General features: G+C 43.6%; 4 protein-coding genes across 13 annotated transcripts in view; 3 read left to right on the forward strand and 1 right to left on the reverse strand.

Annotated features, from left to right (window-relative positions):
- Nucleotides 1-45: 45 nt before the first annotated feature.
- Nucleotides 46-3400, forward strand: LOC139623189 (zinc transporter ZIP9). Its single transcript, XM_071481219.1, has 7 exons — nt 46-314; nt 568-673; nt 961-1125; nt 1659-1727; nt 2012-2097; nt 2192-2326; nt 2414-3400. The coding sequence occupies exons 1-7, from the start codon at nt 219-221 to the stop codon at nt 2672-2674; spliced, it is 918 nt and encodes a 305-aa protein (XP_071337320.1). The 5' UTR covers nt 46-218; the 3' UTR covers nt 2675-3400.
- A 1085-nt stretch (nt 3401-4485) lies between these two features.
- On the reverse strand, nt 4486-7064 carry LOC139623188 (coiled-coil domain-containing protein 177-like). Of its 2 annotated transcripts, none has more exons than XM_071481217.1 (2): nt 7014-7064; nt 4486-6462 (listed from the first exon to the last, which is right to left on the reverse strand). In XM_071481217.1, the coding sequence occupies exon 2, from the start codon at nt 6336-6338 to the stop codon at nt 4635-4637; it is 1704 nt and encodes a 567-aa protein (XP_071337318.1). In that variant the 5' UTR covers nt 6339-6462; nt 7014-7064; the 3' UTR covers nt 4486-4634. The 2 variants fall into 2 exon arrangements, with proteins under 2 accessions (XP_071337318.1, XP_071337319.1); XM_071481218.1 differs by having other exon boundaries at nt 4486-6418; nt 7014-7056.
- A 1307-nt stretch (nt 7065-8371) lies between these two features.
- On the forward strand, nt 8372-12969 carry nsmce4a (NSE4 homolog A, SMC5-SMC6 complex component). Of its 4 annotated transcripts, none has more exons than XM_071481228.1 (11): nt 8372-8494; nt 9366-9589; nt 9682-9762; nt 10512-10642; nt 11383-11525; nt 11769-11868; nt 11972-12062; nt 12159-12253; nt 12344-12392; nt 12485-12570; nt 12692-12969. In XM_071481228.1, exons 2-11 carry the CDS (start codon nt 9385-9387, stop codon nt 12749-12751), a joined length of 1041 nt encoding a protein of 346 aa, XP_071337329.1. In that variant the 5' UTR covers nt 8372-8494; nt 9366-9384; the 3' UTR covers nt 12752-12969. The 4 variants fall into 4 exon arrangements, with proteins under 4 accessions (XP_071337329.1, XP_071337332.1, XP_071337331.1 ...); XM_071481231.1 differs by lacking the exon at nt 8372-8494 and adding an exon at nt 8559-8702; XM_071481230.1 differs by lacking the exon at nt 8372-8494 and adding an exon at nt 8562-8785.
- Nucleotides 12970-14035: 1066 nt separating this feature from the next.
- Nucleotides 14036-15448, forward strand: part of tacc2 (transforming, acidic coiled-coil containing protein 2) — a 50207-nt gene continuing 48794 nt past the window's right edge. For 3 of the 6 annotated variants that reach the window (XM_071481225.1, XM_071481221.1, XM_071481224.1), the window contains exon 1: nt 14049-14398. In XM_071481225.1, coding sequence (XP_071337326.1) covers nt 14288-14398 — 111 coding nt within the window. In that variant the 5' untranslated portion in view covers nt 14049-14287. Of the gene's footprint in view, nt 14399-15448 lie in introns of all 6 variants that reach the window. The other 3 variants (XM_071481220.1, XM_071481223.1, XR_011691444.1) reach the window with 2 other exon arrangements.

Genomic DNA, 15448 nt, shown 5'->3' on the forward strand with positions numbered 1-15448 from the left:
TGGGTGCTGCTTGGGAGGGAAATGCAGCTGTGGTGCAGAGGAGCCGGGGGAGCGGTGCGACGTGGAAAGACAGAATGGCTCTTATCTCCTCTGTTACCCAACATGTAAACCCCGGGGGCTCCGGGAGAGCAGGCTGCCAGGTTTCAGGGGGATGTAAGTCTAAAATGTAGCCCATCGGAAAACTGAGCCACCGCTTGTGTTACAGAGAAGTCGCCGTCATGGACGGAGGCTTGGCTGTTACTTTTATATCGGTTGCGATGTTTGTCGGTTGTTTTCTGCTCGGATTTATCCCACTGTTGTTCAGACTGTCTGAGGTAAGTGTCTGCCTCCTCTCATGTTTAACTCCTCCTTGTAGTGAGCGGTGCCACAGTGACTGCAGCCATCTAACTTTGTTTGAATCTGCAGTGTTTATATCTTTGTTTTTGTTTTTTTATGATGAATGAATTGTTTTCCTCTGTCCACGGAAATCTGAGAAATCACTTCATCTGTTTTGTCTGTGAAATAAATCACTGATTCACGGTGGGGAAGGGTCCCACTGATCAGCTGAAGTCATGTGTGGATTCCTAGAAAAGCCTGCAGTTCGTCTCCATCCTGGGGGCAGGACTGCTGTGTGGGACTGCACTGGCTATCACCATCCCAGAGGGGGTGGGCTTGCTGGAGGAGTCATGGAAAGGTGAGTGGGGGATATTTCCCACATCCCCCAAATACAAACAAAACAATGAGCTGAATGAGGACCTGTCAGACCCTTTGCTTGGTTGCCTTGCCAGCAGATCAGACACAATCCACGCCGTCCTCACCCACAAAATTTACATCTGTGTTTGATTGGAGCCCATTGAAAAGAGTGATGAGGCACATGGGGATCAAAGTGGCTCAGTCATTTGAATGTATGTCTCTCTGCCTTGCTCTCTTTTACGTGGGTGAGATCAAAAGCTCTTCCTATCCTTCATCTTCTCTCTGCAGCATCCTCCACCTCTAATGTGCCGTCTGGCCTTAATGGTAGTGAGAAAAACACAGATTCCACAGAAGGAGGCCTTCCACCCCGCTTCTTCATCGGAGTGGCTTTAACCTTCGGGTTCACCTTCATGTTTGTAGTGGATCAAATCGGAAGTTACATCTCCATGCGTGGCAAGTTGGCAGAAATCTATACGAGATTCATTTTGCAGAATGTCAACTCCACATGTTGAACATCTCCATTTGTCTAGTTGCTACTGGCATTTGCACAGTGTGATGTTTCAGTGTTTCTGAAATTACAGACAACAGCTAAATAATAAGATTTTGATGTTGCTATCTCCTGATAATACATCAGAGGGTAACACGGGCTGATCCAACGCTGCCTTTGTACAGACAGAGGGCTTGTAACTCATCAACCTGTAGGAACTGTTTGCATAAATTTCAAGGTTTTGTTTACTTCCATTGCTTAATATCTTAATCCCTGAAAAAGGCCCATTTTCTATGAAATTTACATGATTTAATTCACAACCTTTTTTTCTTAATATCGGGCAGTTTACAGCTTACTTTTGTACCATTTAAGGTGATTCACTGGACCTGAACTGCTTAAATTTCTATAAAAACTGGAGAAAATGGGGGTGTTCTAAAACTTTTCACCTGTAGTGTATCTTTTAATTTATCATCACAACATGTGCCATGTCTCATTTCAGACCACACAACCAGTTTGCCTAACAGTGTGGGCATCACAGCCACTTTGGGGCTGGTTATTCATGCTGCAGGTATTTATCCAACCAAATATTCACTGCACTTTCTTATTGACTTGTGTTTGCCGAAGATGAACAAGATGTTGCCACAAGCATGGAAAATCCCCAGCAAAGCTGTGGAGTTGTGAAAGTCCTCATGTGACTCAGCATGTGATTTCCTCACTGTTTGAGTCTTTTATGTTTCGAATGACATAACTTCTCTGAGTTAAAAGCAAAGCTGGGAGGCTTTTGGAGGCACAAACAACCATTGAAAAAGTAGATTGTTGTGACTGTTAACACTGTTTTTTATTTGTATGTAGCTGATGGATTTGCACTGGGTGCTGCTGTGGCCACGGGTCAAGTGACAGTGCAAGTCATAGTATTTTTTGCTGTGATTCTACACAAGGTGAGGTTCCCTGAGAGAACACTTCAGTGTATCGTCAAGCAGTACTGCCCACAAACAAAATGTAGTAGACCTGACCATCCTCCATATCTCCTAGGCGCCTGCGGCTTTTGGTTTGGTCTCCTTTCTGATGCACGCAGGCCTTGAAAAGAAGTACATCCAGGGACATTTGCTGGCCTTTTCAGCCGCATCACCTATCGTTGCCATCACCACGTACTTCATACTACATGCAGTAAGAGAGCAGCTAAAAGATTATATCTCAGTATTTGTTTGAGTCAGTGGTTTGGTTTTATTTGATTTGATGTGTTTGTGCCTGCAGTCTGGCAGTTCATCTCAGAGCCAGCTCAGTGCGACAGGTGTGGGGATGCTGTTCTCAGCTGGGACTTTCCTCTACGTGGCCACGGTGCATGTTCTCCCAGAGATCAGCAGCAGCAGGACAGGCCAGCCCTCCTCTGACCTCCAGCAGCACACAGGAGCCGAGACCCACCAGCAGCGCTACCTGGGGCTCCTTGAGAGCCTCACTCTCATCCTCGGGGTAGGGCTCCCGATGGTGCTGGCTCTCGGGCTGCATGACGACTGAGGAAGGGACGTTGGGGCAGTTGAGTTTAATGCAGTGCAAAGGGCAGTGCAACAACACCTGAAAGGAAAACTGTGAGCACCTGTATAATACACTCTACAGTGTAAACTACCTGTACGGAATGCCTTGGAAGAGAGTTTACCTTATTGTGTTCTCATTTCAGTGAAACTTCCTTCAAGTCCAACTATTGTTTGTGTATCAAAAGAGCTTTGCAGGAGGTGTAAAGAATCTGATAGCTAATATATTGTCCTCAGTAGAGTTTGGCATGGTCAGTGGTGAAATCCCAGTAACTGGATAGATTTACAGGAACAACCAAATAATTTGATACTGCTCAAACAATAAGAGATCTAGGTCGTGCATTTGTATTTCTTCTTAGTTTGTTTGTATAGTTGGACGCTTGAAAAAAGACTTTCAGTTCATTAATGTGCAATCGTGCAAATTACCAAGAGAAAGGATGTGAAATGTTTGTGTGTAATTTTTATCAGTACAACTGACAAAGCCTCTTGGATGTGTGGTGAAACGTCTGTAAGAATATGTAGCAAGTCCTTCAGCTCTTTGCATGTGTTAGACATAAAGAGATAGAAAGAGGTGGCTGACAATGGGTTCCTCCAATCATAGATGGATAGATCACTTCAAGAGTTAGTTATTTAAATTTTGATGATTCCTGTGTGTTCATTCTTTAGTGAATACAGAAGTTTATATGAAATAAAAACATGTCTGTTCATGGTCGGATGGCTGTTTGCTTTATGTTGTGCTGTTGTCCCCACACAAACACAACACATTTTTTGATACAGACGTAAACTACCTGATGCTAATCCATTTTTAATGGTCAAAGTGTCATGTTGCAACTGCTTTTTATCAACTACCCTCGACTGCAGGACATAGAAGAACCATCAGAGTTATGGAAACACAATGTCAAGATTAAGACATGTTGTACTTTAAAGTATAATTTATTAAAATACTGTAAAGTGAGAAGAAACATTCAAATATAAATAACAGAGCTGTTTATATTCGACATAAATGTCACTCTACTTAACACTGGTTCTGCTTTAATCCTGTAATTTAATTTAAAGTTTAGCTTAATCTGCCCTGATTCATATACAAAAGTTTAAAAAAAGCTTCTGTGAGAGACCGTGATGTGTTTAGATAAGATGCAAGTCAGAGGACCAGAAAAAAAAAACCAAATGTGAGGAGTCAAACATTAACCAGTGTTGTGGCCTCTTACGCCCCCACACAGCTCATCCACAGCACTGCAGCTTGGCTCCTCTTCAACTTCCTGAAATTCTCCCATAAGCCCTCCTTTCTTCTGGCTGCTTATATCAAATTCAAAACACTGATGTCAGCCCTCAAGCACCCCAGCGGCCATGAACCACAATTTAACCCCTCGCTCTCTGGTCTGCAGCCTTCACCTGCACTGCTCTGCACTGCACCTTCCACAGGCTAAAAACTCAACCTTTCCCCCCGACTTCCTGTTTATCTAAACCCTGTCTCACGAGTAAGACAGGGCTGTAATACTACAGTGTCATGTTGGATCGTTCCGTACAAACCACACCGCACTGCACTGTGTTGATTATCCTGACGGGAGGTCAGGCAGAACTCCAGTTTCAGTCTAAGCTTTTTTATGCATTTCAATATTGTGAACTTTAAAAATGGGAAATCTATGACACAATCTCATAAACTCTGTGAGTCATTAAACCCCTTAAATCACTGCTGATATTCTGCACATCCCTCATTGAGCTAGAAATGTGGAGCCCTGTGAAAACACCTCTGATATGATAATGAACTATGGCATGTTGCAGGGCCCTCTGTGCAGCTCGGGGCCCCAACATTTTGTTCTTCTGGTTGTAACACATTCACATACTTGTATGGCACATCCTTGCTACACTTTCGATTGCTGATACGAGGGATGTTTTCCTGTGTTGTTCTGAGTCTTTCTGAAGCCAGGATGGGAGGTCTCAGAGTTTTATAGTTTCATGCGGCTCAGGGACGCAGCCAGCTGAGCCTCCAGAGCCATCCGATCAAAGGTTCGACTGCGCGTCTGCTGTCTCACTCTCTCCCTCATCTGAAAGGAGGCCCGAGCCAGCGTCTGCGCCTCCTCCTGTATTTGCTCTCGCTGTCTCCGCAGCCTCTCCCTCTTCCACTCCTTCATGAAGATGTAGCTCTCTCTGACCTTCCTCATTGCCTCCTCCTCTCTCTGCATCCTCTCTCTAAGCTTCTGGTGGCAGAGCTGCCTGTGTTTGTTGCGCTGATGAGTCTGCTGGGCTCTGTCCCTGTGCTGGGCCGAGGCGTGCAGGGCGGCTCTCTCCATGCGACGCTGGCTCAGCTGGACCAGGATCTGTTTGTGTGAGAGCTGCTGGACGCTCTGCAGCTTGGCCCTCAGCTGCGCTCTCTGAATCTGCGCCTCCTCCTGGGCCCTCCGCTCATGCAGCTCCCTCAGCCGTGCCTCTGCAGCCTGGGCGCGTTTCTCACCGGAGTGACGCAGCTTCTTCTCAAGGGTGCTCCTCATCTGCGCCCCCTCTTCCTCCACCTGCTGCTCCACCTGCTGTTTCAGCAGGATGTGCCGTAGCAGCTCCCTGTGATTTTCCTCCCGGAGCCTCATCCTCTCCTTCTTCTCCAGCAACACTTTGCTCCTCTTGGCCTTCTTCTCCTTCTCCACCGCTACTTGTCTCTCCATCTCTCGCTCCCTTTTCTCCACCTCCTGCCTCTCTCTCAGCAGCTTCTCCTGGTAGCGTTTGCGACCCTCTGCCTCTTTCTGTGCAGCCTCCATCTTTTCTCTGCGTTGTGCCTCCACCTCCTCTTTCAGCCTCCTCCAGCGGTCTTCTTGCAGCAGTACCTCCTGCTCAAGTTGTCCCGCTTTCTCTTTCTCGTGACGCTCCCTCAGCCTCCTGCGGGCCTCCAGCTCCTCGTGCCAGCGTTTCACACTCTGTTTCAGTTTCTTCCTCCTCTTTTTCTCTGCCTGAGCCCGCTGGGCCTCCTCTTGCTTGCGGGCCTCCTCTCGTTGCTCTTCCTCCTGCTGACAGAGCTTCATGTGCACCTGCTCCTCCTGGTGCTTCACCAGCATGAGAGCTGCGATCTTGCGGTCTCTCTCTGACACAGTGACACACATCTTCTTTTTGATGTCCTTGGTGAGCCTCTTCAGTTTCGTCTCAATAACTGGGGAGTGTCTGAGCTCTCCCTGACTGAAGCTGCAGACTGTGCTCCTGTCCGGGTCTCTGTTACCAGCAGCAGAACAGGAGGACCTGCTGACAGGTTTCCCTTTAATGCACAGATCTGCATATGGGATGGACTGTCTCTGCACTGAGTGATCCTTCAGTTTGGTGCCAGGCTCCGCTTTCAGGCCTGAGACTTTGTCACTGCTTGGCCACCTGTTCCCAGCCGCCTGGATAATCCTCTCCCTCTCCTCTCGGCACATTTGCAGAAGCTTCATTCTCTCCTTTTCGTAGGACTCGTGCATAACTCTCACCGCCTCAAAGGGCGCGTCGTTCTGCTCAGCAATCAGCTCGTTTAGGGATTTAATCAGAAGTTCAACAGGTTTGACACCGAGCCGCGCACAGGACTCCAGGGAGCGGGGGCTGGTCAACACATACCGGCTCCTCTCTGCTTCGGCCAAGTCCAAGTTGTTCAGGTCCAGGCGAAGCACGGGGGAGGCGGACCGCGGCTCCGCCATGATGAAACACCGGCTCAACCACCTGCTGAGCTCCGGGGCTCAGGGCTCTCCCTCTCCCGAGCTCCTGCGCAGTCCTGCGGCTGTCCAGAGAGGTCATGAGGGGATTAAAGCTGCGTCTCTGCCTCTGACAAATCACAGGCAGGGAAGCCGAGACTCAAAATCCTTCCTCTAAAATGTTAAAGACAGCTTCATTTATACAAACCCGAGAAAACGTTCAAGAATTTATAATATAGTAGAACAACTGGCTGACCTCGTTTCTGCTTGTAGCTAAATTATAGGCCTACTTTAATTTTATTTAATTTTATAAGTAAGTGGAACAACTGTAGGCTACATGTAGCATATTACAATAAAATAAATAATAAATACCTATAGTAGGCCCAGGCTGGGTAGTGAATCATATGATGATACATACACAAGAAGCCTAAAACTAAAAGCTTAACAACTTTCTTTAGGTTAATCTTTTAAGCCTTACAACTGAACTTTTATCCATTTTGTTGATGCTAAAATAATCAAATCAATAATTATGTATATGTAATATTAATATGATCAAAAATGATATAGGCTATAGCCTATGGTGAAAGTGTGTTTTAGGCTACTCTTAAGTATGTTTTAACTTCCTTTAAAAAATAATGTAATGATAAAATAAAAACAAATAAACGAGGAAACAACACTAACCATTTTAAACTCGTGCCGTTGTGAAGGAACGTCACAGCTGCTGGTTACCCTGACAACAAAACAACGACCGTAAACGACAGAGCGGCCGTCAGAGCTCAGAGACGGTCGTGCAGCCGTTAGCGCCCACTAACGGCTGCACGACCGTCTGCGCTGCTGACGGCGGTCGACCTGCGCTGAAGTTAGTTCCACCTTCGTCACAATAATAATTAAAAAAGGTCCAGGGAAGAAAACTGAATTGTAGCTTGCCATAACTAAATAAACAAATAAACTAACAAACAATCATTTTGGATTTTGTGTGTAACAAAAGGCAATATTACACATTTTCAGTTGAATTTTTTTTTTTTTAAGATAATTTGTACTTCAGTTGTCAGTATCTAAGAATAATAGTAATAGTATCCAACATTTTAGGCCGGTGCTCATTAAATGTGGGTAGAATTAGGTAGAATTAGGCCACTGTATTACCTCCAGTGACTAACTGTACACTGATGTACAGCAATGCTGCAAATCCTATTTTAAGAATGTAAGACTGTAGACAGTTATGGTGACAGGCCAGTCGATGCCAGCCAAGCCAAGCCACTGAAGGCCAGTCCGCTGTGTCTGAATTGTTTTCCATTTTAAAGCACCATGACGACACGTGATCCTTTATTTATTCAGAAGTCTGCTCAACTTAATTGTAAACTGTAGTTTAGCTGGTAGAACAAGACCACGCATTCTTATTAAATAATAACAGGTTAGCAGCATTTGATACACAATTAAAAATTGATAGACTTTTTACAATAATCTACCCAGTGCAATAATTGGATGCTTTGCTTTTCAGTAATGATATACTCATAGTTAATATCTTTACCTTAAAAATATAAAACTTTGTATCTTATGGCACCACCAGCCAAATTTCCTCTTTGCTCACAATGTGATCAAACATTAACTTACTTCAATATCTAATAACCATTTCATCTAAAACATCAACAGTGACCTCAGATGTTTAGGGGTCTGATAATGATATCATAGAGTTTTATCTTAACTATAAAATGAAAGTAAAACATGGGTTTATATGTACTGATTGATACATTAATTATGTTTCTCTAATTGTCTTGAAATGTGGCAATATAATAACAGTGTTCCCCGTTCTTCTCCTTATTCCTTGTTTCACTGTACTTTTATTGCATTATACTCCAGTAATAATTCAATATTTGTTGTGAGGCAGAAGTGACTTTTTAAAAATATATAACAACAACAACAGCAATACTACTACTACTACCATTATTATAATAATTGTTATAATTATTGTTATTATAGTAGTATTCATATTAATATTAGTATTGCTGTTGTTGTTATAGCTGTTATTATTATTATAGTGGAACTTAAACTTTCAGTTTCCTTTCTCTTAGATAAGAACGTGCCGATACAGAACTAACTTCGTTTTCAGCGCTTCAACGTTAATGAAATCCTCCTGGCGCGCCTTGTGTCTGTGTGCAGAGCAGGTACGTTGAAGTTATTTAAAGAAAAATGGGCAGACTTGGTGGAACAGCAGTCAGGGAATACTGTGAGTTTAGTTTTAGCGTGGCCTTTACTAGGACGCGATGGTCAAAAGTCTAAACGCTCGGCTAAGTTACTAACACAACTGATTTTGCTAGCTAACACCAACTCGCGTTAGCTCGGACCAAGGATGCAGGCGACAGAAACGAGATGGTAAACAGTTCAGTACTTCCGTTTTTGCTTTAGCCGCCGGCCCGGGAAACGTTTGCTTCTGGTTCGGCTGGTCGTCTGATAGGGTTTGTTCTGTTTTGTTTATTTTGTTTTGATATCTTGGCTCCCTTAGAGTTTTTGTTAGCCACATATTGTGCCTGCAATAACCCCAAGGCTGTATTTCGTTGAGAATCAATGTAACATTAGCTGAACAGTAAACACTTCCTGAGTAGCAACATCGTTTTGCAGTAGCTGACATTAGTTGTGGTTAGTTGTCGTTTAGCACGTATTCAGCAGGACGCTGGTAAATCTAATGAATTACTTTAATCAGCATAAGCAACAGCGTTACTCAATCTGAAATCTGAATTTTACTTAATCTCATACGCTTTTTGCCCCGCTTTGTAAAAGAACTAGAGTAATGGGTTTGTAATCTTGACACTTCTAACGTCTTTGGCTAAACCTAAAAATACGGCTGTTAGTGTTTTCAAGCGCAAAAAACATTCAACAACTTGACAACATCGTTCAGATTCAGATTGTCTTTGTCCTCTGTCTTGGGGAATTGCGGTGTGAAGGTAGTTAATTCGCTATAACACTGACAAACAGACACACACTTTGTTTATATTGCACCTGTTTTGCGTCATTGTGTTTTCTTCTGACTACACGCAGGTCATTTACTCAGTGAAAGATGAGGAGAGCCAGGGGCGGCGGGGACGAGGAGGCTCCCCGGCAGAATGGCTCTTCTAGCCGCAGGAGAGGAGACCAACAGCAAAGTGACGCGGACGACGGGGACTCTGCCTTCGGCCCAGCTGACCTGCAAGACGACGACAATGACCCGGGCCTCAGGAGAGAAATACGGAGCAAGTACAGGGACCTGATCAACTCCGTGCAACGTGAGTAAGACAGACGAGCAGGGTGGGTCTGTTGGTATTTATTTGTTGACAAGTCTCTGATGTATGTGCTCCTTGTGATTTTTGTTTTTCAGAGAATAGAGAAGATATGCTGAGTCCCTCCAACAACAAACTCACAGAAGTTTTAGAACAGGCAAACAAGCTTTTTAAAGACGGTATGTATGATGTAAAACTGGGGGGGGGGCATTTTTTATGTGCTCAGCAGCAAACAAACACACTTCCTCAGCGTTTCGTAGCCTCATGTGCCACCCTTATTGAACAGCAATCAGGGATGTGCCAGTGATAAATGACCAGTTGATACAAGTCCCTGAAAAACCATCATCAAGAGATGAGTATTAACAAGACAAACAGCAATAGTGATTAAATAATAACAACAGTAAGTTATAAGAGAAAACATATCACAGATACAGGAGATTTCTCATCCCCATCTCTAATGATGATCATATACTCAGAGATTGTGATTCTCTGGTGGTGCTCCCCAGGTGGCAGCCCTTGAATTCAATTAGTATCATAATGCCTCTAACCTCACCACATGAGTGTATAAGCCTGCAACATCCATTGTACACAAAACAGTATCATTAGTCTCACTCCCAGACTTCAATTTCCTCAAAAAAACTGATGTGTTCAGTACATAAAGGACAGTGATTTATTATGAAATTCGGTGAATTGGGAAATGGGCAAAGTTGATGCATGTGTGATGCAACCACAGAAATTTTAGATTAATTAATTTAGATTAGATTAATTAGCGATGCTAAATTGCCTGTTTAAATTGCTCTTTTATGTACAGTGTAATTTTGCATTTGTAGTATCCAGAGTAAACAAACCATATGTGAATCACATATCATCATTGTCATCAGACAGCTCTATAGATTGGTGAGTTTGATTTCACTGTGATCCCTGGCAGTGCGGCAGGCGAGGGAAGCAGCTCTGGATGCTCAGCTCCTTGTTGTGGCCACAGACCTGGGAAAGGAGAAAGCCAGCCAACTGTTTGCTGAGGGCACCGCTTTCGATCCCACCGCGTACGCTGAGCATCTTGTGAGTATATCTATCACGTATACACATCATGTCCTAGTACCTAATCTGAGGCAAAAGACAAGGAGGCAGGTACAGAGCTGAAAGGAGAGTGTACTCACCTTCATCATGTGGCCACATTATCTCCAAATTAATGCAGTGTTCGCTGTAACACACAAGTTCCAAACCAACATTAACAGCTTCACAGTGATATTATTATAGTGCTTAGGGTGTTTCTGTTGCTACTCTTATCCTGTGTTTAATCTAAACCAATGGCCCTGTGTCACGGACCTTCAGAATAAAACAGTTTAACAGGCAGAAATATTCTCTGAAGTAAAGAAGAGCAGTCATACCTCCTATGTAAATGTATAACATAATGTAACATGCCTTTTAAGATGAAAAAAAAATCCAGCTGTGTAAGAATAGCTATAAAAAAAACACCAAAAATGGCATCAGCATTGTGTCATTACATGATACCTCCACTTGGTTTGATTACTTAAAATAACTCACTTAATTGTCAATTTGCTGAATAATAAATTGATCCCAATATCCTTGCAGTGCAGGCTTTGATTCATAGTTACTGTATTTCTTAAATTAGATTTTTGTTGGCTGCTTATTTAACCAGATTTGTGTTCTTGAGATTAAAATGTCTTCAGGACGTGGCAGAGGTTTTGCTCACTGTTGTACAATATAAAAAAAATGAAAATGCTTTTGTCTGTAATGCACCAGGACATCATGTGAACATGTCTCTGCTTCTCGAACAGTTGTCCTTCATGGGTCTGAACCGACTAGAGGATGGGGAGGACGAGCAGAACGGGCTTGATGGCTACCTGCCCCAGGATGCCTGGCACAGAGTGGCCAGGAGGGCAGAGTGCTGCTTCAGGACGGCACCCTCCTTCCATTACATGTGAGTGCCTCAGCATTTTGTACCACCACATATGATGGTGGTGTCTTTATGCCTCCAAAAAACATCACACTGTTAATCATATTCCACCTTTAAGAATCACAGGAGTGAGTGCAAACTCTTAATTTGTGACAGGTTTATTATTAGTTATTATTTTTATTTCAATTATTGCATCTTCCCTGGTTAACTGTCCCTCAGCAGTGGTTTCTTTCTCTGATTTTTTTCTCCTGCGGGTCTCTTGATCAGGATGGGCTCATTCCATGCAGAGCCGCCTCCTCCAAAGCAAAGGATTGAACGGCAAAAGAAAGCACCCAGCAAGGAAGCTAAAAGGATAATGCCCACTCAGGTAGCTAGACCTACACTTCCATGGCTCTGTTGCATGAATGTAACCATGACTTTGTAAACAGTTTTGAGTATGAGCAATTGCATCATGTTCATATTGTTGTCAGCTGAAGAAAATGGATGAATCCCATCAAGAAGCGACAGAGAAAGAGGTGGAAAGGATTTTAGGATACCTGAAGAGTTATTACCAAGACGACCGTGAGTTTAAAGTTGACCTCATAGACGTTAACATTTCATCATTGTGTAATTATTATCCGCTCATGTGTGTCTCACCTGTCTCTCTTTCCATGTCAGCAACATCACCAATATCGTATTATGAGTTTGTCATCGACCCCAACTCGTTTTCTCGGACAGTAGAGAACATTTTCCACACGTCTTTCCTCATCAGGGTGAGCGGCTTCTGCTGAAGTTTGTTTAAGCAGAGCTTGTCTGCCCTCTAGTGGCTGTTGGCAGGTGTGACAACATTGTCTGTCTTTCAGGACGGCCTGGCGCGGATGTATCTGGATAGTGCCAAACTGCCTTGTATAGGTGAGAAGATATAACATTTAGCTGTATCATTCTGACTGGAGAATAACAATAAAATGTCTCCAGGTAAATTGATGTGTGTTTTTGTTTCTCAGCACCTGTAGAGGAAGGGGAGGTGGAGGCTGGAGGATCAAGCAGCCGTAAACAGTGCATCATCTCTATCAGCCCAAAGACATGGAGGGTTAGCAAGTTTTGGCCTCATCACAGAAATCTTAATCTAGCAACAGTACAAGACCTGCTATAAATATTTCTGTTTTCTGTCTTTGGTCATTTTATATTTATAACTGTTTGTTCTTTCCCAGGAGCTCATAGATGTCTTCGACATCAGAGACACAATGATTCAGCCTTCAAATACAGATTGAGAGAGGGACCGTGCCACTCTCTGCTAGCTGAAACTGAAACTGTTTTTAGATGTATTGCTGTTTTTTTTTACCATTTCTAATAATAAAAACAAAATCTTAGAAATTTTCAATGATATCCCACTTGAGATCATAGTTACTCAATTGCACATTTTGTTTTAATTTTATTTTTACTGTTTTTAATAGGTTTGAATAATAAAAGTCAAAGAAGAGAAAACTGGTACTGTTTTGATTTATTTTCAGCGCTGAACATTATTGATTCGTCTCAACATAATATACTGTTTATATGTCTGATATTCTGACCCTTGATATAACATGTATTTCTATTAATATTTCTATTTTTAGCTCTTGATTAAATGACTTTGCCGAGTGATTTTTCTAATCATAACAACAGTTAATTGATAAGCACCATAAGATTTTAAGAGATAGTTCAAATGTTTTTTAATAGATCATGCTGAATTAATTTTTAATCACACACTTCTGATAATGCTGAAGAGCCATGAGACAAAAAACAGGACATGAAAATAGGAAAAAAGGTGATCTCAACACAAGATTATAAGATTATAATTTTTTTAAGGTTAATATTTCCTCTTTTCTTAGTAATTACATGATAATTCACCTCTTCACATCTGTAGAACTATTGGAATAGAGCAGGAGGGGAAAGCAGCTCTGTGCCTGACGGTCATAGCACAGTTGTATGTAACTGATGACAAAGGGTAAAGACTTCATGTTACAGGCTCACAAGCTTGAAAGATTAGAGAAAATCTTACAGCAACACTGAGGCACAGCATCAAGCATGAGGTTGACTGGAGATTAAATGACCATAAAATAGCTGTGGCCTGGATGTGACTGTGTGTGTGTTTGCGCTCTTGAAACTCGTGTCTGTAGTTACTGTGCGCACTGCAACATGTTCTGCTCAGGGTTCTATTTGTGTACGGTGCGGTGCTATTGTGCAGAACATTTGACAGCAGTATGCTCTGGAATGGTAATTTGAAAATCCTTTATTCATGGAGTCATTCTAATTTCATGATATTTTTTAATTGTAATTTCTTTCCTCTGCTCTATTTTGGCTGAGTGAACTTAACTGTGATCAGATGCAGTTGGATGAACACACTGGTATCTTCGTGTGTTCTCATCATGACGATGTACCACCATCCTCTCCTTCTCCTGGGTCTTTTTAAAGACACAGGCACCCTTTCTGCTGCCTCCCATCTCTTCCTCTCTCTCCCTCTCTGAGCATTTTCTCCCTCCGTAGCAGTGCTTCAGTCTGCTCACCCGTGCAGTGGTGTGAGCCCAAGCTCCCTTTTTTTCACTCTCATTTGATTAGGTTGGATTTCTTATGTAATGTAGATTTTTTTTTTTTTTATATAACAATGGCTTGAAAATATATGTCACAGGCGCACCACAGGCAATGCAGTGCAGGGCATTTATTAGTCACTGAGGCACACACTCACACAGACACAGAGGCGTGCACACACTCACTCTGTAGCTCCAGCAGAGATCTGCCTGCTTTGGCGATGCTGAGTCTGACTGATAACGATGCAGTTCTGCAGAAAGGTGCTCTGCCAGCCGTGTAGTGCCAGAGTCACTTCACCAGAGGAGGACATGGAATACAAGATGGGGAGCTGCATCGGAATCTCACGCAGCCAGGTAAACAGAGGAGAGGGGGTGTGCTGAACGGAGGCTGTCTGCGGCGAAGCATCAATGCCAGTGTGCCTGAGCGGGGAGAGTGTGCAAGAGGAGGCAGAGCATATTTTACTGCTCAAGAGCTGAGTCTTTACTCAGGCAACCAGCAGGGAGAGAGAGAGAGAGAGAGAAGGTGTACTTTTGTGTTGGAGGAGGGGCGACGTTAGCAGAGAGAAGGAGCTGTGGAGATGGGGAGCAGGGGGGTGAGGAAGGGAGGAGCTGAGTTATAAAAGGGTGAGAGGGTGACACTGATTGTAGTGGAGGAAGATGGAGGGCACATTGACAAATCCTAAAGAGAACTGATAATGTACATGTATTAGATTCATTTGGGCAAAAGCCAGAGTGGCAGCTGAGGAGGGAGAAACTTGTAAGACAAAATAGGAGGGATGTTTATGCTGAGACAGTGCTGTGATGTGTGTCAGAAACAGAGCCGATCAGATCAGTGTTATTTATAGGGATGATAAGCCTGCTCTCTCTGCAGACTGGGCACTCAGCTGGAGATGGCCTGTGATGATGGCAGATAATAAGAGGATCCAAAATAACATCTTAAATGTGTAGATTCTGTTCCCGTTTGTGTGGTTGCTTTGTTATTCTTTGTCGCAGCAGGTCTGTGGTGAGAGTGTGAGTGTGTTTCAACTGCCACACGTCAATCACTGCCAGATCTATAGAGACAAGGCAGAAGAGAGACGTTCCCCAAGATGAGGACGAGATGATGAATCCATGTGAAATGTTTGAAGCTGCAAGTGGGATGAATATTAGAGCAGCGTCTGCAGCCTTTACCAGGATCCAGGAGGCCTGACACTGTCCATCCAGCGTGCCTGTTTGTTTATAGTGTTGCCTTAGAACTGCTGCCCCCTCCAGCTGACTGGCAGGCCTGTCAGAGCAGGTGACCCACCCCCTCCTTGCCATACACACACCACAGTACCACTACCACCCTGAAGCAGACATGGCTTCCCCAGCTCCAGTTCGGCCCCCTCCCCACCCCTCGGTCCTGTCCCCACTGCTGTTCCTGTC

This window comes from Trachinotus anak, unplaced genomic scaffold (assembly GCF_046630095.1).
Source record: "Trachinotus anak isolate AG129_WGS33_773 ecotype Australia unplaced genomic scaffold, CSIRO_AGI_Tana_v1 ptg000007l, whole genome shotgun sequence".
Classification (NCBI taxonomy): domain Eukaryota; kingdom Metazoa; phylum Chordata; class Actinopteri; order Carangiformes; family Carangidae; genus Trachinotus; species Trachinotus anak.